This window comes from Notolabrus celidotus, chromosome 20, assembly GCF_009762535.1.
Source record: "Notolabrus celidotus isolate fNotCel1 chromosome 20, fNotCel1.pri, whole genome shotgun sequence".
In the NCBI taxonomy this organism is placed as follows: domain Eukaryota; kingdom Metazoa; phylum Chordata; class Actinopteri; order Labriformes; family Labridae; genus Notolabrus; species Notolabrus celidotus.
This window is the reverse complement of record NC_048291.1, coordinates 15,044,606-15,072,260: the sequence shown is the minus strand read 5'-3', so window position 1 is coordinate 15,072,260 and position 27,655 is coordinate 15,044,606. Positions and strand designations below refer to the sequence as shown.

The 27,655-nt window shown below is 43.0% G+C and overlaps 1 protein-coding gene across 1 annotated transcript; it reads left to right on the top strand.

Moving 5' to 3' along the window:
* The first annotated feature begins 890 nt into the window (after nucleotides 1–890).
* Nucleotides 891–27,501, top strand: LOC117831848 (medium-chain acyl-CoA ligase ACSF2, mitochondrial-like). The gene is made up of 16 exons (XM_034710733.1): nucleotides 891–1,201; nucleotides 2,984–3,179; nucleotides 3,833–3,961; nucleotides 4,307–4,360; nucleotides 4,477–4,595; nucleotides 4,976–5,138; nucleotides 5,237–5,332; nucleotides 5,414–5,565; nucleotides 5,655–5,746; nucleotides 5,827–5,903; nucleotides 6,003–6,110; nucleotides 23,040–23,191; nucleotides 25,449–25,590; nucleotides 25,730–25,840; nucleotides 25,936–26,004; nucleotides 26,399–27,501. The coding sequence occupies exons 1-16, from the start codon at nucleotides 1,080–1,082 to the stop codon at nucleotides 26,447–26,449; spliced, it is 1,833 nt and encodes a 610-aa protein (XP_034566624.1). The 5' UTR covers nucleotides 891–1,079; the 3' UTR covers nucleotides 26,450–27,501.
* The last annotated feature ends 154 nt before the right edge of the window (nucleotides 27,502–27,655 follow it).

Genomic DNA, 27,655 nt, shown 5'->3' with positions numbered 1-27,655 from the left:
CGTAAGGACCAAGTTTTCAGCATTCAGACGGATATTTCAATATACAGTCAATTATATACAGTAAAGTGAAGACATAGGAATAGTCAATTATTTATGTATATGAGGGTTTTTTCTTTTCATTGGTTCAGCAGGCTCCATTATCTTAATGTTTCCTCTCTGGTGCAGTACTAAATTGGCTTAAGTCCTATTTAAATGGCCGGGACTATCTTGTGTCTATAGGTAATTAAACATCTGAGCGGATGAAAATGGTATGTGGAGTACCTCAGGGATCCATTCTGGGGCCTCTGCTATTCAACATCTACATGCTCCCCTTAGGTCAGATTATAAGAAACAACAAAATAAAATACCATAGCTATGCAGATGACACACACATTTACATCACCATATCACCAGGGGATTATAGTCTCATACAAACGCTGAGTAAATGCATTGAATAAATCAATGACTGGACTGGACTGGAACAAACTCTCTGAAAGCTGTAGGTCCGCTCCAACTCTCACCTTTTTTAAATCAAAGACTAAGACTTTTTTATTTGCCACTGCCTTCCTATCTTAGCTTATTTCAACTCACTTTAAATGCCCATTTCAAATTTACTTTTAATATATTTCTAATTATCCTTTTATTTTTCTGTTTTATTATATTTGTCATTTTAATTGTGCTCTTTTATGCTAGTCTGAATGTTTCCAAAGCTTTCAATGTTTTAATGAAGCACATTGAGTTGCCCTCGTCTATGAAATGCGTTATGCAAATAAAGTTGCCTTGCTTTGCCTAAAAAAAGTTATCGAAGGATACTTTACAAGCAGACTACGTCTAAACTGTACTTTTTAACAGTTCATTTGATGTTTCAGTTTAAATGTACCTGTTGTATGCCGACATGTATTTTGTGTGGCCAAATGGATGACACTGATCCCTCAGCCAATGAGAACAAGCTGATGTTAAACATTACCTCTACAGTGATAAAGTCCAAAAGTAAAGGCAGATAAAGACTCGTTTTCAAGATCATTACCCAATCTTTTTTTCTTATTCAGAGAATATTTAAGTCCACCAGGCGCAGACTAGCTGTGTCACAATCAAGACCAATGTCAGCACTGATATCTTTCTCACTACTGAGGTCCTGTGCTCACAGCCTCAGGTCTGTGGAGGCACTTAAACACAGCAAGACCTGGAAACTATGCAGCACAAGTTTACTCCAGTGGTGCCGGTAAGTTCATGTTGTTCTTTTACAGTTTAATTATGAGCATGGTGTCCTTGCTCAGATAATGAAACATTTGTAATAAGGATTTCTGTGCTATATCAAGCTCTATAATAGATTACTGATAATACAGAGGAAATGTTTTACAGCAGGTGACAAATCTGTGCTTGCACAATGTCAAAATCGTAACTTTGTTTTCAGTCAATGATTTTAAAATCTGGGTTATTCTTTAGGTATCTCAGAAAGCCTCACCTGGATATGCCACTTTTTCTTTGTTGTTAATGAAAAAACTTCCTTGAAATTACACTTAGCATGCCTACTTTCCGAATTTCTCAATTGCAGTCTGTTTGCATGGTAATACTCACTGCAAAAAATACTTTAACTTCGCTTACAACTTACATTTTTTAATATGCCTGTGACTAAAATTGAATACAGAACATACAGAGAAACACCAGTCACAATGCAAAAAAGTATAAGTTGTGCAGCTCTTCATCTCCAAATAAGATATGTAAAATGTAGTTTTGGTTTTGTTTAGTTAATAAAACCCTGCTCTTGCTTTAAATCACAATCAAGGTTTTCCTACAAAACATTATGTTTGAGTTGCATCACTTTTACAGCATTTACAGTTATGGAACAACATAACTACTACAACATGTTCAAATCAAAGTAGTCTTAAGGCTGAACCCAAATGACCCCAATTAAAGCTAACTTAAGTTATGAGGTCAAAGAACTGATGAAAGACTGATTTTTTTTTATAAATTCAGGAAAGCAACAAAAATAACAATACATACAAAAAATAAAGCAAAACGTACAGTGACATATTGAGCATCCAGTGCAAAGTGCCTTGGCGTCTTGTTGTTACATTCTATCCAATGCATTTGCCATTTTAGTGCCCAGCGCCAATGTTGTGCCCACATGAGTGTCCATGAGTGTGTTGATCTTAAAATGAGGTGTGGTCAGGAACAAAGGTGACATGTTGCTGGCTTGGTGACGCAGAGAGCATCTGTGCCTCAGACAAATGAGGTCTCAGGCTTTATCTAAAGGATCTAAAACATGAAATCTGAAAGCATCATATTATCTGCAAGTTAAGCGGCGCACAATCTCAGCGCTAAGGTTTGGTTAAGTCTTTTAATTATTCAAAGGTGTTTTGGGCGTAACATGAATCAATATCATGTGTCTGCTCTTATTCCCTTTAAGAGCCAGGTGCAGGCATGGTGCTATTTAAACAGCATTCTTTGTGCAACCAACATTTGTTTAGCATTAGATCAAATACAGTAAGACCTAAGTTTTAAATGATATCGGAAGTTAAGCTGCTGTGCCTCGTGTGTAAATGTACACATCTGTTAATTTGCAAAGTCCTTCAGACTTTGGATTGTTTAAGAGGAAATAACATCAATCTGTGAATCCATTTAACTTAAACAGTGACCTGTGAGTGTTTTTCCCATGTTTAGGACATACGTTGTGCACTTTAGACTGGGTGTTTAAGATTGTGTGAATAGGGTCCTTAGATTTGTCAAGATTTATGGCAATGGGAAAATAGTAAGTCAGTGGAAATTTTTCAAAAAAGCAGGAATTCTTTAAATCACACTTGTAAAATACAAAGAAACATGCCCTGTCAGTTTTGGCGTAAGAGCAGTCTCCATGACCTTAAATATGCTCAACATGTTGCTACTGTAATGAAGAAGAATAGGTAGGATCGAAGCATTTAATATACAAATGTGGCTTAAATCAAATCGTAGTCTGTGTATTTTCTGACCCATATTCTCTAAAATATTCCTTTCTCTATGACAGGTCTCTCCATGTGGACTGTCCTCCCCACATACCATCTCTTACCACCAGCTATGTCCATGGCACCTCCTCAGTCTCCCTGCTATCCCTGACTGTAGGTCAGAGCCTGGACAGTGCAGCGCAACGCTGGCCTGACCGTGAAGCTGTGGTCTTCCTGCAGGATGGCATCCGTAAAACCTTCTCTCAGTTTCAGCAAGATGTGTGTTTAAGTTTTTGTGCTTTCACTTTTTTTTTTCTAATTCTCATGAATGGATAAACCCTTAAAACTTACTGTCCAGAATCATATAACTTGCATAACATAGCTCACTGCTCAATGTTACAATCTTTTCTTTAAGAGTTACATTTTGATATAATAGATGTCCCACCTACTAACAGCCAATTATGTCAGGTTTGTGAAGGCAACACCCATCACACTAACTTGAGGAAGTAATCATTATTCAGCTTCTCTAAAACCCCTTAGAGTGAAAGCTTTATGGAACTCAGTCAGCTAACAAGTGTGGATTGTTAATAATCACCTCAAAATAAGAATTTTACCTTGGATAGGCCTTTCATGCTGCAGAGGGAGCATGTCCCCTTCCTCGGAGTCAACCATGCTTCTGCGGTAGCCCTAAATGAACATACCAAACACACTTTGGAGAGGGCTTTTAACATTTTAAGTGGTCCCTGATTAATTTGCACAGGAAAACGTACTGCTTAGTCCAGCAAACATGCACTTCGGTTTCACACAGTGGAATCTACGTATGTAGCATTTACACAGGCATTAAAGGCTGTGAATAACTATTTTGAAATTTCAAAATTTGATGTAGTAGTAAAGAAGCTGTATTTGATTTGATGTGGCATTTTTTGATGCAGGTTGACAAGGCGGCTGCAGGACTCCTGGCTCTGGGCCTGACAAAAGGTGACAGACTGGGAGTGTGGGGACCCAACTCATATGAATGGATCCTTTTCCAGTTTGCCTCAGCCAAGGCTGGAATTATACTGGTCAGTCTGGGACATCCTCTTACCTTTGAATTCACATTTGTAGAGTAGCTTTGTTGTTCGACGGACAGTCCTTAAGTTGGCTGAAAGTTTCTGTCTCTGCTGTTCCAATACATACTCATCTCAGGTAGTACAAAAAAACATATGCAACGTGGCATCCCAAATAATCTGAGCTTGAATTGAATGTTTTATTTGTATCTACTGAAAGGTTTATAGTGTAATGGGGCATAAAGCCATGTTTCACTGAGTGTAACCTGTGTTTTTTTTATAGTACAAAGCAATTTGATAAAATGTGTCTAGTCATTCTGGATTAATACACTGGACTCTTAACAGTTGCTTTACTTACAGGTATCTTTGAACCCAGCCTATCAGGTGAGGGAGGTGGAGTTCACACTGAAGAAGGTACAACACATTCTTTTGGCCTCACACATATTAATCTTAACAACTTTTTACAACTGGTGGCTTACTTATAAAACTATTCTGTACACACAACAACAGAAGTGCTTTGATAAATGCAGGTCCAGTGTAAAGCTGTTGTCTGCCCGTCCAGCTTTAAAACACAACACTTCAGTGAGATGCTTAGAGAGATCTGCCCGGAGATCAACGTCACACCAGGGGGCATGTTCAAAAGTTCCAGGTTTGACTGAACCAATTTTTTGTCATGTTTGATAGATATTCTCTCTGTTTTGTGGTTTAATTTACAGAACCATAGTAGCCATAACAGTCTGACTTCAAATTCATTTGGACAGGGTTACAAGGGTTTGGCTGCAGTGCACATGCAAGCAAATGTGTAGGTAGTGCATTGGGAGGGATAGCTGAGGTGTCAGGAAAGTTGGTTTAAGTGTAGAATGAGTGCAGTTAGAGGACTTAGCATTATTGCTGTGTTGTGATGAGGTACTCTTGATTCCCAAGCCAAGACCCCACAGTTTCCCTCACCAAAATAAAGGTAAAAGCAATCGTACGTACCACACAGGACACAATCTCTTATGACTTTGTGGTTTGATACTCGGCTCCCAGGCTGCCAGATATGCGTATGGTGATTCTAACAGACGACAGACAGCCAGGGATGCTCAATGTGGAGGACGTGATGCAAGCAGGGGAGAGTCGACACCACAGAGAGCTCAAGGATCTGCAGAGCAAGCTGTCTTTTGATGATCCCATCAACATTCAGTTCACATCAGTAAGCTGTACACAACCTGTATAACTTTGGTTGACAGAAGAATGCAACAAAGGTCTGATGAAGGTTCAGGAAAAGTGATGCTGTTTCATTTGTTTCAGGGGACTACAGGCAGTCCAAAGGGAGCAGCTCTTTCCCACCACAATATTGTAAATAATGCCTACTTTATCGGCCTTCGAGTGGGCTATGGATGGAGGGTAAGTCTGTATTTGTCTCCAAATTAAATGACAAGTTGAACAGTGACTTTTTAGTAGTGTTACTTTCAATCTTTCCATCAGCCTCAGGTACGAGTATGCATGCCTGCACCAATGTACCACTGCTTTGGATCAGTATTGGGAGGGATGTGCATGGCACTGCATGGTATCACACTAGTATTTCCCTCCACTGGGTTCAACAGCCAAGCCAACCTACAGGCTATTCAGAGTGAAAAGTATGTCAAGCTGCACATAATAACAATAACTTTTGAATACACAACATGACACTCTTGAATTCAGTGCCATTCTATTCCTTTCTCTTAAGGTGCAATTTTGTCTATGGCACTCCTACAATGTTCACAGACATGCTTAGCCAACATGATTTGCACAAGTACGATTTGTCATCGGTTGAAGCTGGTAAGAGATTTGAAAACTTAAACATTGATTAAAGAGTGACATTAGGTTTAGATTGAGGCCTCTGTCCTGCTCTGTTTTAGGTATCACTGGAGGTTCTCCATGCCCTTCTGAGGTTGTGAGAAAACTTAGAACAGACATGAACATGAAAGAGATAATGGTAAGCAGTTACTTGTCCTGTATCTTGAAAATATTGCCATATGAACTTACAAGAGTGCTTGTCCAGCATATAAAAAACGTGTACATTATGTTGTAATAGCTAGCTTATGGAACCACTGAGAATAGCCCACTTACATTTCTGGGCTTCCCGCAAGACAACGAGAAGCTGAAGACAGAAACTGCTGGATGCATCATAAATCACACTGAGGTATGTTGTATTGTTGGCATAAACCATTAAGATAAGATAAGATATTACTTTATTGATCCCCGGGGGGGAAATTCAGTTGTTACAGCAACCCAGACATAAGTACAATCAAGGAGAAGTTTCAATAAGTAAAATAAAATAAAATAAAATAAGTACAAATAAAAATAAAAATAGATAAATAAAGCTAGAATACAATTCAGATATACAGACCTGATCAAAACCTTAAGACCAGTTGAAAAATTGCTAGAATTTGCATTTTGCACATTTGGATCTTAATGAGGTTTTAAGTAGAGCTACAATATGCAAAAGCAAGAAGGGGGAGTGAGACAAAGAGCACTTTGAAAAAGTAATTTATTGAAAACAATAATTAAACTGAAATAGGCTGTTTATCAGCTGATCAAAAGTTTAAGACCATCGCTCAAAAAATAACAAAAAACTCTCCAAATTTTCATTTTCTGTCAGGCATTCACACTGTAATGCCCTCCTGATGGCTAAAGCTAAGAAGTTTTCTCTTTTTGAACGTGGTCGGATTGTCGAGCTGCATAAGCAAGGCCTCTCGCAGCGTGCCATTGCTGCTAAGGTTGGACGCAGTAAGACAGTCATTCTAAATTGTTTGAAAGATCCTGAGCATTATGGAACAAAAAAGTCAAGTGGTAGACCCCAAAAAATTACACCAGCGCTGAGCCGGAGGATCCGATTGGCTGTCCGTCAAGACACAGGGCGGTCCTCGACCCAAATTAAGGCCCTTACTGGTGCCGACTGCAGCGCAATAACCATCAGACGGCATCTGCGGGAAAAGGGTTTCAAAAACAAAAAACGAATTCAAAGACCTCGTCTCCTTCAACGCCACAAAACTGCCCGTTTAGACTTTGCCAGGGAGCATCAAACATGGGACATTGAAAGGTGGAAAAAAAGTTTTATTCTCTGATGAGAAAAAAATTTAACCTTGACGGTCCAGATGGCTTCCAACTTTACTGGTGTAGCGGGTGTGTACTCTCTCTTGCGTTGTGTATATGGACCAGGCGAAACATTAAACTTTGGCATCAACAAGCCGTTTATTTCTGTTAGCACAGGAGCTAAAACAGGTTTCTCCAGAACACGAGGACAGGATACCGCAGACTCCCAGACCGACTGACTGATGTACAGGTGTTACCACTCAAGTCTGCAGGGGCCTCAGCAGAGGGCGCTCACGTTACTTATTGTTCATCTGTCTCAGTAGAGAGGTAACATTGATAAAAAGAAGATAAGAGATGGCAAGTGGAATCATCACACCGTTACATTCCCCCCCACTGATCTCCACTTGCACATCCAAATAAAAAAAACCTACATAATAAACACAAAAAAACTTAGCCAAGCATCTATACATCATGGAGACATCAGAGAAAAAAAATTTGCGCACAGTACTTTCCATATCATAGATATCCAGTGTTCCAGTCAATGACCATCCCTGAAGAATTAGAATGAAGAAGGGTAGCTAAGCCTTACAACACCCATAGGTAAAACATGCCTTTTTACATGCAAATCAATCAGATATCATATAACTCATACAGTGTGTACAAACCACCATAACTCACATATTACTAGTGGTCTAATAACGCCTCCACGACATCACAAAAGTCGACCCCAAAAAAAAATGATGATTTCATTTCCTTTAACTCCTCACAAGATAACAAATCACAGAACCAAATAACATTAGTGTCCAACAAGAACTTTCTGTTGCATCTGCTGAATAAGCCTCATCACAGGTCGTACCACTCGTCCGTACCGCGAACCAACACCCACTGTCCTGTCACTGCAAGCGATAGCGGGTTGAGTCATCTCCGCCTCAGGTCTGACCACTCCACTGGTATCTAAAGCCAGTGAGTCCAGACCCTGCACAGAGGTAACAGGTCGAGAGTCAGTATGGTCAGCAGGACAGTCAGTGTCAACAGGCAAATCACAGGATACAGTCAGGTCAGGTATGTAATTTCCCTCGCTCAAGTCATCAGGCAAGGGAACATCAAGAGGAGCAGGTGGGCAAAGTCCAGAGGAGGCAGGCAGACGAGAAATCCAAGAAACAGTCCTGTCCTCAGGTCCACTGTCGGGCAACACAACTGAGCCTGCAACATCCACATCCCGCAAAGAGACATCTGTAGACCCAGAGGCAAGTTCACTGACACAAGAACCATCATCCTCAGACCCAGTTGGAACAGGCAAAAAGTTAACAGGCATTATGAGGTTCCTGTGGACCACTTTCTCCTGGTCAGTTGCACAGTTCTTTATCCTGAAGGTGTGAGTGTTCTCATGTTTCTCCACAACTGTGTAAAGGTTGTTTTCCCAGCGATCAGCCAGTTTTCTTCGTCCTCTCTCTCCTTTATTTGCCAACAGGACTCTGTCTCCAGTGTCAACAACAGCACCTTTGAACCTCCTGTTGTAGTAGTCACTTTGTCTTTGCTGCTGTTTCGTGGTAGAGATCTGGGCAACTTTGATCGCCTCCGCCAGGTCACGCCTGAGACTCTGCACATAGGTGTCATAGTTCACCACCTGATCATCCAACAGAACAGATCCAAACATCAAGTCCACAGGCAACCTGGGAGTCCTGCCAAACATCAGCTGAAACGGGGCAAAACCTGTGGTCTCGTGCACTGTGGCGTTGTAGGAGAAGGTGAGAGATCTCAACAGCTGAGGCCATCTGTGTTTAGCTTTCGGTGGAAGGGCTCTGATCATACTTCCAAGGGTGCGATTGAATCTTTTAACAGCTCCGTTGCCCATGGGATGATACGGTGTAGTGTGCGACTTTTGGACTCCAGACACTTTGAGCATCTCAGCTATCAGACTGCTTTCAAAGTTAGCACCTTGATCAGAGTGTATCCGTTCAGGAAAGCCATAAATACAAAAGAAGTTGTTCCAGAGTTGTTGGGCTACAACTTTAGCTGACTGGTTCGGACAGAGGTAGGCCTGGGCTAGCTTAGTAAAGTGGTCTGTAACCACAAGCACGTCAAGGGACTTGTTGGATGAGTCCTCAGCAGACCAAAAGTCTATGCAAACCAACTCTAGAGGCCTAGATGTGGTCACACTTTCAAGCTGCGCCCTAGCCTCGGGTTCAGGAGACTTGCTGAACACACAACGGCGACAACACTTAACATAGTCCCGCACATCCCTTTCCATCCCATGCCAGTAGAACCTTTGTCTGGTCAGGTAGAGCGTTCTTCTTTGGCCCTGATGACCTGCTTCATCATGCACACCCTTTAGAACCTTCTCTCTCAGCACAGACGGCACAACATACTGGTAGGTCTTTGTCTTTGTAACAGGATCTTTTGAGACACGGTAAAGAACACCTGTTTTGACTGACAGTCTATCCCAATGTCTGAGGAGCCTGAGAGCTTCAACTGGCTCATGGGAACGTTCTCTTCTTGATGGACGCCTCTGTCGCTCCACAAACAGAAGCACACGACTCAAACAGGGATCAGCACGCTGTGCATCCATCAACTTGTCTCTTGGCAGAGGACGAACGTTGGACAGCTTATGAGGTTGAATAGACTGAACAAGTTGTGGTAAGAGAAAGGCTTGGGGAGGCAGTCGTTCCTGCTCCAAAGACTGCTTCAGGACTGCAGAAACCGCATCTCTGGAAGCCACTGTCGGGAGGTGTGTCAGCAACACAGCAGTAGGGTCACATGACTCACGAAAAGCATCTTGCACAAAACCAGAGTTCAAAGCATTGGCTTCCTCAAGAAGAGCACCATAAGGGACTTTGGTGAGGCGATGTAGCATACTTGGCTTCACAAAGGATTCACGGCTGAGTGCATCCGCCACCACATTCTTAGAGCCAGGGATGTACCTGAGTTCAAAGTCAAATGGGGCAAGCTTTGCGACCCATCTCTGCTCACAGGCATCAAGCTTTGGCTTACTGAGAATGTAGGTCAACGGGTTGTTGTCAGTCCACACAGTGAACTTTTGACCTCTCAACCAGTGGCTGAATTTATCACAGACTGCCCACTTGAGCGCCAGAAACTCAAGCCTGTGTGCTGGGTAACGAGACTGGGCAAAGTTCAGAGACTTGCTGGCGAATGCTATCGGTCTTGCAACATCTTCACCCTCAGCCAGTTGAGACAAAACAGCCCCAAGTCCATTGGAGGATGCGTCAACAGACAGCAGGAAAGGCTTACTGAAGTCTGGGTGGGCTAGCGTGGCGTTGTCCAACAATGACTGCTTCAGCTTCCCGAAAGCCTCGCTGCAGTCTGGAGTCCAATCTTCAGAAGTCAACTTCCTGTTCACAGGCTTACACTTCTTCCCTTTTACAAACTGTGGCTTCTTCATGCCAGATGTGAGGGCGAAAAGGGGCTTGCTGGTACTGGAGTAACCTTCAAAGAACTGCTGATAGAATCCAACCATGCCAAGAAATGACCGTATCTTGGTAGGAGAGGGGATGTTACTTCTCTCCTCCATCAGATCCCTCTCAGTCAGATCAGCAATGGCTTTGACTTTCTCTGGGTCGGTAGAGATACCATCTTTGGTCACAATATGTCCAAGAAACTTAACTGAGGACCTCATGAAGTGGCACTTTTTGGGCGCCAGCTTCAGGTTGTGAGCCTTTAACTTCTCGAACACCATCTGAAGTCTTTGCAAGGCAAGCTGTTCGTTAGGGGCAAAGACAAGAATGTCATCGAGGTAACACAGGAGGCTCGAGAAGTTCTGGTCCCCAAAGATGGACATCATCATCCTCATGAACGTGGCAGGGCTGTTGCACAGACCCTGTGGAAGCCTGTTGTACTCATACAGTCCAAACGGGGAGGTGAATGCTGTAAACTTCCTGTCCTCCTCATGGACTTCCACGTTGTTGTATCCAGAGGTCAGATCCATGGTTGAGAAGAAAGCATTTCCTCCAAGGGCAGCCAAGGCGTCAGCCTGGTGAGGCAGGGGATGCGCATCCTTGATGGTACGCGCATTGAGCCAACGAAAGTCTGTGCAGAGCCTCAGATCCCCATTCTTCTTCCAAACCAAGACAAGTGGTGACGCATACTCACTTGTTGACTACTTATGATCTCTCGTTCCTCCATTTCATTCAAAGCCAATCTCAGCTTCTCATAATGTGAAGGAGACAGCCGACGATAGGGCAGTCTGAATGGTCTGCTGTCACTCAGCCTGATGCAATGTTCAAAGTCCTTGGCTTTCCCACAGTCCAAACTGTGACGAGAGAAGATTGACTCATGTTTGGCAATAAGCTCAACCAACTTCGACTTCCAAAAGGGAGACAGATCACTTGAGTCAACGTCAATGTCCTGCAGTCCCAAGTCATGCAGCACTGAACTACAAGGTGTGGGTGTGGCGTAGTCAGAGTCAACAGTCAAGCTCTTTTCACTTCCAGAGTCAGTCTGGTTGACAGTTTTTGTCACATTGCATTTCACACCGTCAGTTTTAACGTCAACATACAGGTCGTCAGCGTCAAAGTCTTCAAGTGCAGTACAAGGAAACACATCAGCAATCTTGCAGTTACGTTTCAGAGTGATCGGTCTGTTGGAGGGGTTTATGACCTTTACTGGAACCCACCCATCTCCCCACAATGGTTGTTGGAGCCGATTTATTATTTGAATTAACATTATTATTATTATCATTTATACAAGGCTAGGGTTAACTAATTTTGAATTGTTATTGTTTATTTTGTATTTTGTTTCTCACATCCCTCCTCCTGCCCAGGCTGTCCTCCTCCCCACTTCTTTGATTAGGGAGTCAGGCCACCTGGCTCGAGGTGTGTTTTTCCTTTGTGTGCAGGAGTGAGGAGAGTGAGGAGTGAGACAGTTTTTCAACCACACGAAATTAAGCTGAATTACGTTTCTTTTTCTGAAAGTCAACCCGGAGTATATTTTCGTTAATCTGAATAAATTCAAGTATTTTTTGAAACCAAAATCTCCGCGAGTGCTTTTTATTTGTTTAGTGAGTTCTTAAGCCTCCTCCTCACGGACTACTCTTTTTATATTTTGACATTTTTTGGATAACAAGAGTAGCCCCAACAAGTTGAAAAACTCCACTGAAGACCCGAAAGAAATGAGTCTGCGGATCGAGCGGATCACTTGCTGACAACAAAGACAACGAAGGAAGCCGGCGGTCGTGAGTAAAATCAGCTGATCGACTTTATGAATGAATGCGCCGCTGCGCTATAAAGACGAAATCACACACTATGAAAAAGCAAAGTTGTGGATTGTGGAAGTGGATTGCAATGAAAACTGGAAAGCTAAGGATGTTTATGGATGCAATAAACTGCAATTAGAGGATTTGGAGTTGTAATTTGTGACGATGTCTGATCTACCGGAGACAGCTGTTGAAGCTGAGGACTTATTAAAATCGCGCATCGCTTCGCGCAGAGGCAGATTGGGAGCATGCACGAGGAAGACAAATGAAATAAAAGCTTTGATGAGTGATGTTGGAAATGTTGATAAAGTCAATGATGCATTGGAAGTGTTTAACAGTGCTGTGGATGAATTCAAAAATGCTCACAGATCTGTGCAAGAGCTCTTGTCCAAAGAGGAAAAAGAAAATGATTATTATGACTGGTATGAGCCCAGAATAACTAACCTGAATTATTTCAAGGACGTCGTTGAAACATGGAAAAGAGAAATTGCACAATCAAAGGTTGAGCCCCTGGACAGCATATCAAATGCTTCACGCAAAACAAAGACTTCCACATCTACTGGATCATCAAGCTCCAGAACTTCCTCAGTCTCATCGGAGTTAAAAAAGGCCAAAGCAGAGCGGGCTGCTGCGATGGCACGAGCTGCTGCATTGAAAGAAAAATACAGCTTGCAACTGGAGGAAATAAAACTGAAATCAAAAATGGAGCAAGTGGATTTGGAGGCGGATCTCGCAGCATCTGCTGCTAAAATAAAAATTCTTGAAATGGATGAGGTGGAACAGGAAGCCACAGGGGATGGCATGAATGAATATTATGACTCTCGTCATGAACCAGAAACAATGGAGAGCAACGTGGAATATGTGCAGTTAGGTGCAATACCAAAAACTCCACTTCACCAAACCATCCTAAGTCTCCACAGACCTCCACTTACAAGAGAAACCAAAACACCAGAAAATAAACCTCAAAACAGAAACATAACTGACAAACACAAAACTAAACCTGCGAAGCATAATCACACCATAACTAATACTTCACAAAATGATACAAAAGATGTTGTTGATGCTGCTCATGATAACATGGATGTGATTATTCAAAGACAACATGACATAGCAGAACTCATTGTCTCACAGCAAAACTTGTCCCTGTTACCTGCAAGAGAGATTTCTGTGTTTGATGGTAACCCATTGGCCTATCAGTCTTTTATCCATGCATTTGAACACATGATTGAAGACAAGACTAAAAATAATCAAGACAGACTCTACTACCTTGAACAGTTCACCTCTGGTTTGCCCAGAGACTTGGTTCGCAGCTGTCTACACATGGAGGGTGGCAGAGGCTATGGTGAAGCAAGACGCCTTTTAAAGGAGCACTTTGGGAATGAAATGAAGGTTTCTGCAGCCTATCTGGAAAAAGCCTTGAACTGGACAGCGATTAAAGCTGAGGATGGGAAAATGTTGCATGCATACGCAATGTATTTGAGAGGATGCTGTAATGTGAGGCAGGATTTACAGTATTTAGAGGAACTTGAGGTCCCATCAAATCTAAGGCTAATAGCATCCAAACTACCCTACAAACTAAGGGAAAGGTGGCGAACCACAGCTTATGAGACACAACAGAAAACTGGCAGGAGGATTAGATTTCAGCACTTTGTGGATTTTGTGGAAAAGCAGGCTAAGATGCTTCTGGATCCGTTGTTTGGGGACATCCAGGACCAAATAAAAAAATCTGTCCCAAGAAGCAAAAGTGAACCAAAATCAATAAGAGGAAAAAACAGCAGCTTTGCTACTTCAGTAGCAGTGAATGCGCCAGCAGGAGGCGCTATAAACCAATCACCTTTTTCACAACCACCTCCTCAAAATGCATTCAAGCCCATCATACCTGCATGTGGATTCTGCCATGGGAAACACACTCTGTCCGATTGCTCCAAATTCAAAACACAGACACGTGACAATAAGGTTGAATTTCTAAGAAGCCATGGATACTGCTTTGGTTGCCTACTAAAAGGTCATGTAAGCAAAAATTGCAAAAGGAGGTCACTGTGTCAAGTCTGTCAGATGAAACATCCTACTGTACTTCATATTTACAGCGCAAAAGGCCCAAAACAGGAACATCAAATGAAAGCCACTGCTGAGATAGAAGAAACCCCCATAAGCAGCGCTCTTGTTTCAGCAGGTGATGCAACTGGGGCCGGGAGAGACTGTGCTCTTGCTATTGTTCCAGTCAGGATTAAAGTGGCAAAAGGAAGCAGATACATTCAGACCTATGCCTTCCTCGATCCTGGCAGTACAGCAACGTTTTGCACTGAAAACTTAATGAACCAGCTGAAAGTGAATGGACGCAAAACAGAAATACTTTTACGAACAATGGGACAGGAAAAATCTGCATGGACCTATGAGGTCAGAGGACTGGAGGTGGGAGACTTGGAAGGCTGCACATATCTGGACCTGCCGAAAGTTTACACACAGAGTAAAATCCCAGTCTCAAAGGAAAATATAATCACACAGTCTGATTTGGAAAGGTGGTCTTACCTCAGTGGCATCCAGCTAAAGGAAATTGAGGCGGACATTGAACTCCTCATTGGGACTGATGTTCCCCGAGCAATGGAACCATGGCAAATAATAAACAGTCAGGACAACGGACCGTATGCAGTCCAAACTTTATTGGGATGGGTGGTAACTGGACCAATCAGTGCTGATAGTGCTGCAGAACATGCTGAGCCCATTGCAGTGTCAAGCAATAGAATCTCCGTTGTTGAGTTGAAAGATTTACTCATCAGACAATATAACCAGGATTTCTCTGAGAACATGTATGAAGAGAAAATTGAGATGTCAGTTGAGGATAAACGTTTTATGGAGATTGCTTGCAGCTCAGCCTTTCTCAAAGATGGTCACTATCATCTACCACTGCCTTTCAGAGATAAAAACAAGATCATGCCTGACAACTACAAAATGGTGAAGGAACGCACTCTGCACCTTATGAAGAAATTTAAGAAGTATGCAATGTATGCTGCAGAATATACAGCCTTCATGGAGGACATTCTCAAAAAGGGTTATGCAGAAAAGGTTCCACTTCAACAACTTCACAGAGAGGATGGGAGGGTCTGGTACATCCCCCATCATGGGGTCTACCACAAGAGAAAGCTCAAACTGAGAGTGGTGTTTGATTGTACATCTTCATTTCGAGGAACCTCTCTGAACCAAGAACTCCACCAAGGACCAGACTTAACGAACACCCTCATTGGAGTTCTATTACGCTTCCGCCAAGAGCACATTGCAGTCATGGCAGACATTGAGGCGATGTTCTACCAAGTGCATGTAGATGAGGAGGACAGAGACTTCTTGAGATTCCTGTGGTGGCCGGAGGGTGATATCAGCAAGCCACTTGAGGTTTACAGGATGAAGGTTCACCTATTTGGCGCTGTATCATCCCCGAGCATTGCTAATTTTGCCCTGCGTCAAACTGCTGACGACAACCTGAAGCGCTACTCTGACGAGGTTATGAAAACCATCAAATCCAATTTCTATGTGGATGACTGCCTCCGGTCTATAGCAACAGCTGACCAAGCTATACAATTGGTCAAAGATCTCACTGAAGCTTGCAGCCAGGGAGGCTTCACGTTGACAAAATGGGTCGGCAATGACCGTAAGGTGCTGGCAAGCATTCCTGAGCATCACAGGGCGAAAGCAGTCAAGGAATTGGACCTAGTAAAAGAAAAGCAAAAAGAACAAATCACAATTGAGCCAGCACTTGGAATCCACTGGAACACCCACAGTGACACCTTTAGCTTTAAAGTAGCTGTCAGGAGCCAGCCTGCTACCAGAAGATGTATACTCTCCGCAGTAAGTTCAGTGTATGATCCATTAGGCTTTCTTTCTCCTTTCATCCTAAAGGCCAAACAACTGCTCCAAGACCTCTGCAAAGCCAGGTATGGATGGGATCAGGTTGTTCCTCAGGAATTTGCAAGGCCCTGGCAGAGATGGATCATGGAATTGAACCAACTACGTGAGTTTCAAGTAGCAAGATGCATAAAGCCTGAGAACTTTGACCCAGTGGAGACTGCTGAGCTGCATCACTTCTGCGATGCGAGTGAGTCAGGTTATGGTACAGTAAGCTACCTAAGATTGACAAATGAACAAGGACAAATCCACATCTCCTTCATATTTGGAAAAGCCAGAGTCTCACCTCTCAAGCAGATCACCATACCCAGGCTTGAACTCACTGCAGCAACACTGGCCGTAAAAGTGGATCGGATGCTACGGAAGGAGTTGCACTTACCACTCACTGATTCATCTTTCTGGACAGACAGCACAACTGTATTGAAATACATTAACAACCAAACAAAGAGATTTCACACATTTGTAGCTAATAGAATTGCAGTGATCCAGGACCTGTCTCACACAAGCCAGTGGAGATACATAAATTCAAAAGACAACCCAGCCGATAACGCATCACGAGGGTTGAATGTCGAAGCTTTCCTAAAATCAAGATGGCTGACAGGTCCCGAATATCTGGGCAGAGAGAAAAGAACATGGCCAAAGATCACTCAAGGTCCAAAAGAAACATTAGAGAACGACCCTGAGGTGAAAAAAGAGATCACAGTTCACAGTGTGAAGATTGAAAATCAACATCCAATATGCAAATTAAGCAAATATCATTCATCATGGAACCGACTGCAAAGGTCTGTAGCATGGATATTAAAGGTGAGGAAACTACTTCAACTGCTAAGTCAGCTACGAAAGGATCATACACATGTGTCTGCAGAAACGAGGGAAGAACTTAAAAAGAAACATGGGATGCAAAACCTATCAGTGCAAGATATGCAAGAGGCAGAGAGAGTTATCATTTGCTTTGACCAAAGACGCCACTTCAGCCATGAATTTACTTACCTGGAAAATGGCAAAACCCTCAGGTCAAGGAGCACCATCCACAAACTGGATCCGATACTTGACAATGGCATGCTGAGAGTAGGAGGAAGGATAAACAAAAGTGCGATGCCAGTGCACCAGAAAAATCCAATTATTCTCCCCAAAGGTTCACATATATCTAACCTCATCCTACAGCATGTCCATCATCAGGTCGGGCACTCAGGAAGAAACCACATGCTTTCCAGGCTAGGCAAAAGGTTTTGGCTCCCTCATGCAAACTCCTTAGCCAGGAAGATCATCAGAAAGTGTGTATTTTGCAGACGCATGCAGGCAAAACCTGGACAACAGAAAATGGCTGATCTTCCTGAGGATCGTTTGTATCCAGACCTACCACCTTTTAGTCATGTTGGAATTGACTACTTTGGTCCCATTGAAGTGAAGAGGGGCCGGGCTCAGGTGAAAAGGTGGGGGGTCATCTTCACCTGTCTGGTGAGTCGAGCGATCCACCTGGAGATGGCAAACTACCTAACCACAGACTCATGCATGAATGCAATTCGCAGATTTATCTGCAGGAGAGGATCAGTCATAAGTATCAGAACTGACTGTGGGACAAACTTTGTTGGAGCCCAGAGGGAGCTACAAGAAGCTTTGAAAGAGCTGAATCATCAGAAGATCCAGAACACCTTGTTAAATGAGGGGATACAGTGGACTTTTAACCCTCCTGCTGGAGCCCACCACGGCGGGGTCTGGGAGAGATTAATCAGACTAGTCAAAAAGACACTCACATCAGTCTTAAAACAGCAAACGCTGGATGATGAAACGCTATCAACAGCGTTATGCGAAGTGGAAGCCATCTTGAATGACCGACCAATATCCACAGTGTCAAATGACCCCAATGATTTGGAACCACTAACCCCTAACCATCTGCTTCATCTGACGGCAAAAACAGCTATGCCACCTGGAGTCTTTGAAAAGAATGACCAATATTCTAGGAAGAGATGGAGACAAGCACAATACCTTGCAGATCTCTTCTGGAGACGTTGGACAAAAGAGTATCTTCCACTCATGCAAGAGAGAAACAAATGGAACAGAATACAAAGGAATCTGAGTCACGGAGATCTGGTTGTCATCGTTGATAACACAGCACCAAGGAGCTCATGGCTTATGGGCCGTGTTGTAAAGACTTTTCCAGATGCCAAGGGCTTAGTGAGAAGTGTGTTGGTCAAAACCAAAAACAGTGAAATTCAACGACCAATCGATAAGCTCTGTCTTCTGATGGAGGCAGAAGGATGAATGGAGAGAGGCTGTCTTCTAGCCTCTACTATGGACTGTTTTAGTTATCCTACATCTTGATTATGGACTTTCACATCATCATGAAATAACCTAATGGACTTTGAACTTGAAACATGATGAGTTAAGATTGCATGATAGTTCTATTACGGCTCGTTTGAAATGTAATGTAATGTTTGAGTAATTGTTTTTCTGCGGCCAACAATTAGGGTCCGGGATGTTGGAGCCGATTTATTATTTGAATTAACATTATTATTATTATCATTTATACAAGGCTAGGGTTAACTAATTTTGAATTGTTATTGTTTATTTTGTATTTTGTTTCTCACATCCCTCCTCCTGCCCAGGCTGTCCTCCTCCCCACTTCTTTGATTAGGGAGTCAGGCCACCTGGCTCGAGGTGTGTTTTTCCTTTGTGTGCAGGAGTGAGGAGAGTGAGGAGTGAGACAGTTTTTCAACCACACGAAATTAAGCTGAATTACGTTTCTTTTTCTGAAAGTCAACCCGGAGTATATTTTCGTTAATCTGAATAAATTCAAGTATTTTTTGAAACCAAAATCTCCGCGAGTGCTTTTTATTTGTTTAGTGAGTTCTTAAGCCTCCTCCTCACGGACTACTCTTTTTATATTTTGACATTTTTTGGATAACAAGAGTAGCCCCAACAATGGTGTTACAATGCGTCCGACCATAACTGTGCGTGGTACTGTGCGTGACTCACTTGCCTCCACTACAACAGTACTACCAGCCGACAGACACTTATGAACAGGTAGACGACCCCACAAGAGATGTTCCTTCATAGGTTCCAAAGTCACAGCATGCTTTAGTTTGACAGTACCCACTTTGTCCGGGATCTCATCGCCCCTCCACTCTTCCACAGAGGCCAGGAGCTGTAGTAGGTACTCCTCGCCATCATCAGTCTTATCTGAAAGAGAAACTTTCTCCCAGAAATCTCCAGAAGCCTTCATTACACGAATGAGGTGTTTTATGACGTTGCTTCCAATGATCAAGTCATCACTTTGACAGTCCACAATCAGTGTGGGAAATGAGAAGCTGCAGTCCAGCACTTTCATCCTAAGTTCACAGACACCAACAGGGTCTGTACGCAATCCTCCACATCCAACCAGAACAACTGATGTGGGAGAGATCGAATCAGAGGAAACAACATTTGCCTGCTGCAACAAAGGAAGCACACGTGAACTCAGAGAGCACGCCATCGAGCCACTGTCCAACATGCCACGTAGCTCCACAGCATCATTCACAGTCACACCTGTGTAGAAAAGATCATCAGTCGCAGACATCCTCTGCGTGTTCTGAAATATCACTGTAGCATCAGCATCAGCAGAAGCACAGAACTGAGAATAAACAGACTCAATGTCAACATCATCATGTGGGGACATATCAACTGGCCCACCACTAGTCCCCTCCTCGTGTAGGACATCTAGTTTTCCTGCTGATTAGGAGAGCCAGGTCGAGCAGCAGGCAAATCAAAAACAGGGGCTGCAGTACAGTTTACAGCCTGATGCCCAGCAGCATGACATCGGAAGCAGAGGCGTTCATTCCTGCAGTGGGACACAGCGTCATGACTTTCACTGCCACAGATGGCACACGGGCCCCGCACCTTGTTGCGACCTCCACTCCTGGGTCCAGGCGGCCTAGAGTTTCGAGTAGACTCCCTCTGCAGTAAACACTCAAGAAGAGTGATAACATGCTCAAGAGATTGCCCCTCCCTCGACAAAGTCTTACCAGGTACAGCCTGATGTGGAGCAGGGGGAGGAGGGCTTATTGCAGTCTGAACATGGCTGTGCACCACCTCTCCAGCTTGTACAGGCGGCATGACATTCACATGGTTCACTGACTGACGCAGCTGCAGACGCTTCTTACGATGGTGTTCATCAAGGCGCACCTGAACATCACTTGCCGTCCACTCCTCAAGCGGCCTGCAACTGAAGACTAGAGACAGTTCAGGGTCAGGACAATGAGTGATGAACATGACTCTCTGGAAGGATTGTCAAGATTTTTTCCTTGTCTCATTAGTCCCTCAACAGCAGTGTCAATGGCTTTGTTGAGTCGGATCCAGTAATCAACAGCAGTCTCAGTTGAGGAAGGTCTTGTGTCACAAAAGTCAGCAAGCGGCATAAAAGAAGACACGGAGTCACTGAAGTGCTGCTTGAGTATGTCAAAAATGGGCTGAGGACCAAATATTAAGTCCAAAGTGGGTTTGCTATGCAGCCCAACCTTCACAACATCACGAGCCCTACCTTGCAACTTACTCAAAACTTCTTCAGCCTGGTCACATAACTCTATGCCAGTTCGAGTCATGTACACTTTGACAGCTTCCTCCCACTCAGAGACTGAGTTTTTATCAGTACTGTCTCCCCTAAAAGGTTGAGGCTCATAACTCTTGTGACCAACAGTCAGGTTAACCTTAGACAGGTCTGCAATGGCAGAGCAAGCCCCACTGACATCATTAGCTGGGATGGACCTAAGACAAGAGACAATAGTCTCCCCAATGCTGGTACCTATCTGCTTCACTAAGTCACTGAGAACATTAACGGAGATATGCTCTTCATCCTGACCCTCAGAAATAACAGATGGTTCACCCGACTTAACATCTGCATTAGCGTATGTGTCATCACATCTTGACTCTTTAACCTCAGCCTGATGAGGGGTAGAAGTCAAAAGTTTTCCTTCACTCAAACAAACGAAAACTTAGAAATTATCTTGTGTTCAACCTGTACACTTATCACAGGGTAAAATCTGTCTTCAAAGAAAAATCATCTCCCATTCACAAACCAACTTCACACTTTTTAAGTTTCAGTTTCGTTTTTAAAAAAAAACGAAAAAACGTCTTTAAACACAAATGTCCTGTATCTAGATAACCCAAAAAGGATTATAAAACTGCTGTTGACATCACCCACCGTCTGCGTCGTGGTTTTTAGTCCTTAAACAACTCACTGCACCGTCGTGAAGTTAGCTTGACAAACACAGAGCACCGGAGCGACGGAGCGACCGTCCGAGGATGGAACGAAAGAAGTCCGCTGAAGCAGCTCTCCAGGAACGGAACAATGCAAGCCTGACGAGTCCAGGGATGGAAGATGCAAGTCCTCCGACGAGTCCGGGGATGGAAGATGCAAGTCCTCCGACGAGTCCGGGGATGGAAGATGCAAGTCCTCCGACGAGTCCGGGGATGGAAGATGCAAGTCCTCCGAAGCAGCTACCCAGGAATGGAACGATGCAACTCCTCCGGCGAAGAACGGGTCACGGCACCATTGTAGCGGGTGTGTACTCTCTCTTGCGTTGTGTATATGGACCAGGCGAAACATTAAACTTTGGCATCAACAAGCCGTTTATTTCTGTTAGCACAGGAGCTAAAACAGGTTTCTCCAGAACACGAGGACAGGATACTGCAGACTCCCAGACCGACTGACTGATGTACAGGTGTTACCACTCAAGTCTTCAGGGGCCCCAGCAGAGGGCGCTCACGTTACTTATTGTACATCTGTCTCAGTAGAGAGGTAACATTGATAAAAAGAAGATAAGAGATGGCAAGTGGAATCATCACACCGTTACACTGGCATGATAAGGAGATCCCACCTGAGGTGTTTTCTACCCGGCACAGTGGAGGGGGGTCCGTCATGATCTGGGGTGCTTTTTCATTCAGTGGAACACTGGAGCTTCAGGTGGTGCAGGGTCGTCAAACGGCGGCTGGTTACGTGCAGATGTTGCATCGGGCATCCCTCATGACTGAGGGCCCTCGTCTGTGTGGTAACAGCTGGGTTTTTCAACGGGACAACGCTGCAGTTCACAATGCTCGCTTGACGAAGGACTTCTTCAGGGAGAATAACATCACACTTTTGGACCATCCTGCATGTTCCCCTGATTTAAATCCCATAGAGAACATTTGGGGATGGATGGCAAGGGAAGTTTATAAAAATGGCCATCAGTTCCATACAGTTGATGCCCTTCGTGAAGCCATCTTCACCACTTGGAGCAATGTTCCCACTAGCCTCCTGGAAACACTCGCATCAAGCATGCCCAAACAAATTTTTGAAGTGATTAACAAGAACGGTGGAGCTACTCATTACTGAGTCCTACTGAGAAAATTTTTTGTTCTGGTTTGAAGAGTTTTTTGTTATTTTTTGAGCGATGGTCTTAAACTTTTGATCAGCTGATAAACAGCCTATTTCAGTTTAATTGTTGTTTTCAATAAATTATTTTTTCAAAGTGCTTTTTGTCTCACTCCCCCTTCTTGCTTTTGCATATTGTAGCTCTACTTAAAACCTCATTAAGATCCAAATGTGCAAAATGCAAATTCTAGCAATTTTTCAACTGGTCTTAAGATTTTGATCAAGTCTGTATACAATGTTACAATGGAATTTAGGTTAAATAGAAGTGATTACAGGCAGTATTAAGAATGTTTCAGTAGTGACAGGTTGACATGGTGTTATTATGGTTGGTAATGACAGATTAAGCATTAAATACAAAATAATATGGGTATGTAATATGACCATGAGTTGTAGTTACAATAATAATGTAATATAACATAATATAATATGGCAAAGATAATTATAGTACAGTATATTATGCATTATAATGCCAGCTGCAGTCAAGAGCATTATGCACGTATCACTATTACAACTCTGCAACTTTAGCCTGTTTGTCCTTACTGTAGGCTAAAGTGGTGGATCCTAATACTGGTCAGATTGTCCCGTTGGGAGCCTCAGGAGAGCTGCTGATTAGAGGCGTCTGTGTGATGTTAGGATACTGGGAAGATCCAGAGAAAACCAATGAGGTTATCTGCAAAGCTGGTTGGTACAGGACTGGGTAAGAAACTGTGTTACTGTTTATGTAAAATGAAAACACATAGGCATGTCGAAAGATGAATGTGGGACAACGTAATATCTAGGGATGTGTCCAGACTTTTCTGACTGGGTCGGCCAAGCTGGGGCTCTGACTCAAACAGCAGTGGCATAAAGTACATATGTGCACACAAACACACTAACCATTTCAGCCTCCACTTATATCTGCTTTAAATATAAAAATTCAAGTATCTTGCAGACATGAATTACTGTGTATCATTATTAACTTTAAAGGGCAACACAACAGAATAGCAACATTAACCTGTCAGGGGTGGGTCTAGACTTTTTGTCTGGGGTGGACAACGGGGTTACTAATTTATACAGGGGTGGAATTAAGTATGTGCGCCAACATGAATAAATAAAAAGCGTCTCTACCAGGGGTGCAGCTCGCTCAGCTGGAAGTGAAGCTTCCACAACCCCCCTCCCCCCTCTGGTGGTTGGCTGCAGCATAGGTCAAAAACTCTGTCTCCCCCATTCATTTGAATGTCAAACTTTAAAAAACAAATACACGTTATACAAATGTTTCTCCCATCCGTATGCTGTGGTGATATGTAGTTATTATTTGACTGTTTTGAGTTCAAGGCCTCTTTTTTCTGAAAAGTTTTTCTTTCGTTAGTTATCAGAGGTTAAAAAATGGGGTTTTACTTCCGGATTCACTTTGATTGACAGCTGCCGTAGAGGGAAACTCCATATGATCTCGTGACGGTACGCTGTAGGGCAGAGCTCGTTACCGTGGCAACACAGAAATTACCATAGCAAACATGATGGCAACACAGAAATTCTCTACTGCGCAGACTCTGGCTGCACAATGTGCGCATTGAAACAGGTTTTTTTGGGTTCAAAACTGTAAAACGGGAAAAGGCGGAGCAACGCTGTCCATTTTGTCATGTTCACGAGTGAGGGGAAAAGGGAGCGGGAGATTGACAGACGGATCGGGGCGGCGTCTGCAGTGATGCGGGCGCTGTACCGGTCTGTCGTGGTGAAGAGAGAGCTGAGCCAGAAGGCAAAGCTCTCAATTTACCGGTCAATCTACGTTCCGACCCTCACCTATGGTCACGAGCTGTGGGTAGTGACCGAAAGAACGAGATCGCGAATACAAGCGGCCGAAATGGGCTTTCTCCGCAGGGTGGCTGGGCTCAGCCTTAGAGATAGGGTCAGGAGCTCAGACATTCGGGAGAGGCTCAAAGTAGAGCCGCTGCTCCTCCGGATCGAGAGGAGCCAGATGAGGTGGTTCGGGCATCTGGTTAGGATGCCTCCCGGGCGTCTCCCTGGGGAGGTGTTTCGGGCATGTCCGACTGGGAGGAGGCCACGGGGAAGGCCCAGGACACGCTGGCGAGACTATGTCTCTCAGCTGGCCTGGGAGCGCCTCGGTATCCTCCCAGAAGAGCTGGTGGAAGTGGCCGGGGAGAGGAGTGTCTGGGCTTCCCTGCTGAGACTGCTGCCCCCGCGACCCGGACCCGGATAAGCGGAAGAAGATGGATGGATGGATGGTCTCTACTTGTCTACCATAAATACTCAAAGCATAACAGTTATATTCTTGTGTACGGTTGTTTTTTTTACTTAAAGTCTCACAACAGAGAACATATAAATCTTCTAAGATTGATTCTTTAACGACTCAAAAATAAAATGTTTGTCTAAAGCCACAATTAAAAGAACTTTGACATTTAGATAATGTTGTCTTTAATTTGGAGTACCAACAAAAATAAAATTAAAATTCATTTATGAAAAGAAAAGTCCCGCCTCTGACACGCCAATCGTAGTTATGGATTTTGCGGTGGCACCTGGGTTGACCGATCAGATTTAAGGATGGGCTAATGCCACCCCTGCCCCCTCTCTGGACACCCCCCAACTGTGTGTTGCCATTATAAGTATATTTCTGATCATTTTTGGGTAGGAGTTTACTTTACATGTTTGATGCACTGATTCATCTCCTGCACGACTGTTTAATGAAACAGATGTGTGAAGTCTACTTCTGCAATTTTAAATAAAAGCAAAGAAGATGTGCTGCGTTTAAATGCAGATAAGCTACTAGAAGCCTGTTGTAACACAGTCCAAAAAGTTTATTTCAATATAAGTCCTGCCTCTGACAAGGTAAGTAGCTCATGGTTTAGGAATATGTGCTGGCATCTGAGGTGTCCAGTCAGATTCTAAAGGGGCCCATTCCACCTCTGGCCACCCCTCTGATAGTATCTATGTTACATGTATGATTTTCTTCTATACAGTGACACAGCGAGTCTGAACAGTCTGGGGTACTGCCGCATTGAAGGACGCATGAAGGATCTGATCATCCGAGGAGGGGAGAACATCTACCCAGCTGAGATAGAGCAGTTTCTTTTTACACATCCTAAAGTACTGGAGGTGCAGGTGAGACTCAAGTCCAGCAGAGGGCAGCAACAATCTATTTCCAAGTTACTCTGCTCGTAGATACTTATTCAGTTGTTAATAAAAGCTTAGGTGTTAAACCGATATTTTCTTTTTATCTCCCTCTCTGTCTGTATCCAAGGTGGTTGGATTAAAGGATGAGAGGCTGGGCGAGCAAGTGTGTGCCTGCATCAGGCTGAAGGAGGGCCAGACCTGCAGTGCAGAGGAGATAAGAGCATTCTGCAAAGGCCAGGTAGGAAGTGATAAATAAAACATACAAAATCTGACACACTTTCATCAGAGCACAGCTGGGCAGTTTCTGCACTTATTATTGTTTCTACCTCCTAGATTGCTCACTTCAAGATCCCGTATTATGTTGTCTTTGTGGACAGCTTCCCTCTGACAGCCTCTGGAAAGGTTTGCTACAGTACTTAAGCACCAACACAAAGATTCAATTAGCCCATAGTTTTAATCATTTTTATTCACACATTTTACTCATATTTGGTGTTACCCTCCTTTTTTATCTTATATTTCCAGTAAATGAAACCCTACTCCTCTGTACAGAAAAGAATGTGTTGTCTTTTTATGTAAACATCACAACTAGCCATTTTGTATTTCTCTATTGTCAAAGCAGCTAAAAAAATAAATTACTGACAGTTCTGTAGCTGTGTGCTTGCTCACATTCCTACTCACTATGGAAAATATGAGCTGTGTAAGATGATGATATGTTTTGATTCAAGGTGTCCTCAATCTGAAAATTTTCAACAGCTTTGTTCTGATATGAAACTTCTGGTGCTTTCTGTTTCTCCAGATCAAGAAGAACATATTAAAAGAAGAAATGGGGAAGAAGTTAGGCCTTTAATTTCATGGATCCTGATGGACTTTGTGCACCCTTTTGAAAATCAGAAACCAAACAGCTGAAATGAATGCTTTCTTTACCACGAAACCAATGAAGATGTTCTGCCAGTGGATCTTGAACTGTTGCTGTTCATCAGTATTTTAATAAATGTCTATCACAAAGACTGCAGAAAATTTCAACTTCTCAACTCAGCCCCAAATCACTTAAGTCATTCTGACATTGTTATAGTTTAACCCAATATATCTGAAAGAAATAGGATAGTAAAGGACCTGTCTGTAAGATTTGGGGAGATCTATCAGCAGTGATACATTAATATATTCATCTGGTGTTTCTATCGGTATATAATCCACAGACAATAAGAGTAGAACAAGAATAAGTATAAGATGAATAAGTAATATTAGAATAAGTCTCTTCCGTGGTGTGCCCCAAGATGAACTGCTATTTATCTGCAGCAGCTCAGAACAGAAATAACCATGAGTTCCAGTGTCACTGCCACTGAGGGTTTTCATATGAGCTTGGAAAGAGGAGGGAGGAGTTATCAGCTGCCTGCAATCTGCAACCTCACCTCTAGATTCCACTAAATCCTGCACACTTCTTTTATTACAAAATGTCAGAAAGTTAAAATAACTATATTTAAAAGCTGTACAGATTGACTGTCAATTCTTAAACAAAGTCAGAGAATGACCTTAATGACACTCTTAAATATTGACATATCTTCTAATGTTGACAGATAGTGGCAAGATTGTTGATTGGAATGAATGTTTGAATGTTGAATATTTTTTACTGAAGTAAAACTGCAATTGTACATCTTATAATAGTAATCCTGGTTTTAATGAAAAAAAAGATACATGGGACATAATTGCTTTATTTTATTTTAAGCAATAACAAAAGCAAATCAGCTGCTGTATGATCTTAGAAAGGCTTTCAGCTATTTTCATTATGTGGCTAAAACTACTTCTCAGGTTAAACTTACAAGGGTTTTACATTATGTGTTGTCTTGTACTCATCTTACTCCTGATGGCTCAACTTTTTTGTCACTTTTATCTCATTCCTGATTGCAGAAATTATTGAATATCTATCTAAAAACAAATAAAGCAGGAGAGCAAATTATGCGTAAAATCGCAATTAAACGTGTTGCTTTGTCAGTATTGGTTAATTATTGCTGGTTATTCTTGACATTAGCCTTAGTGTGTTTAAAAAGGTCAAATG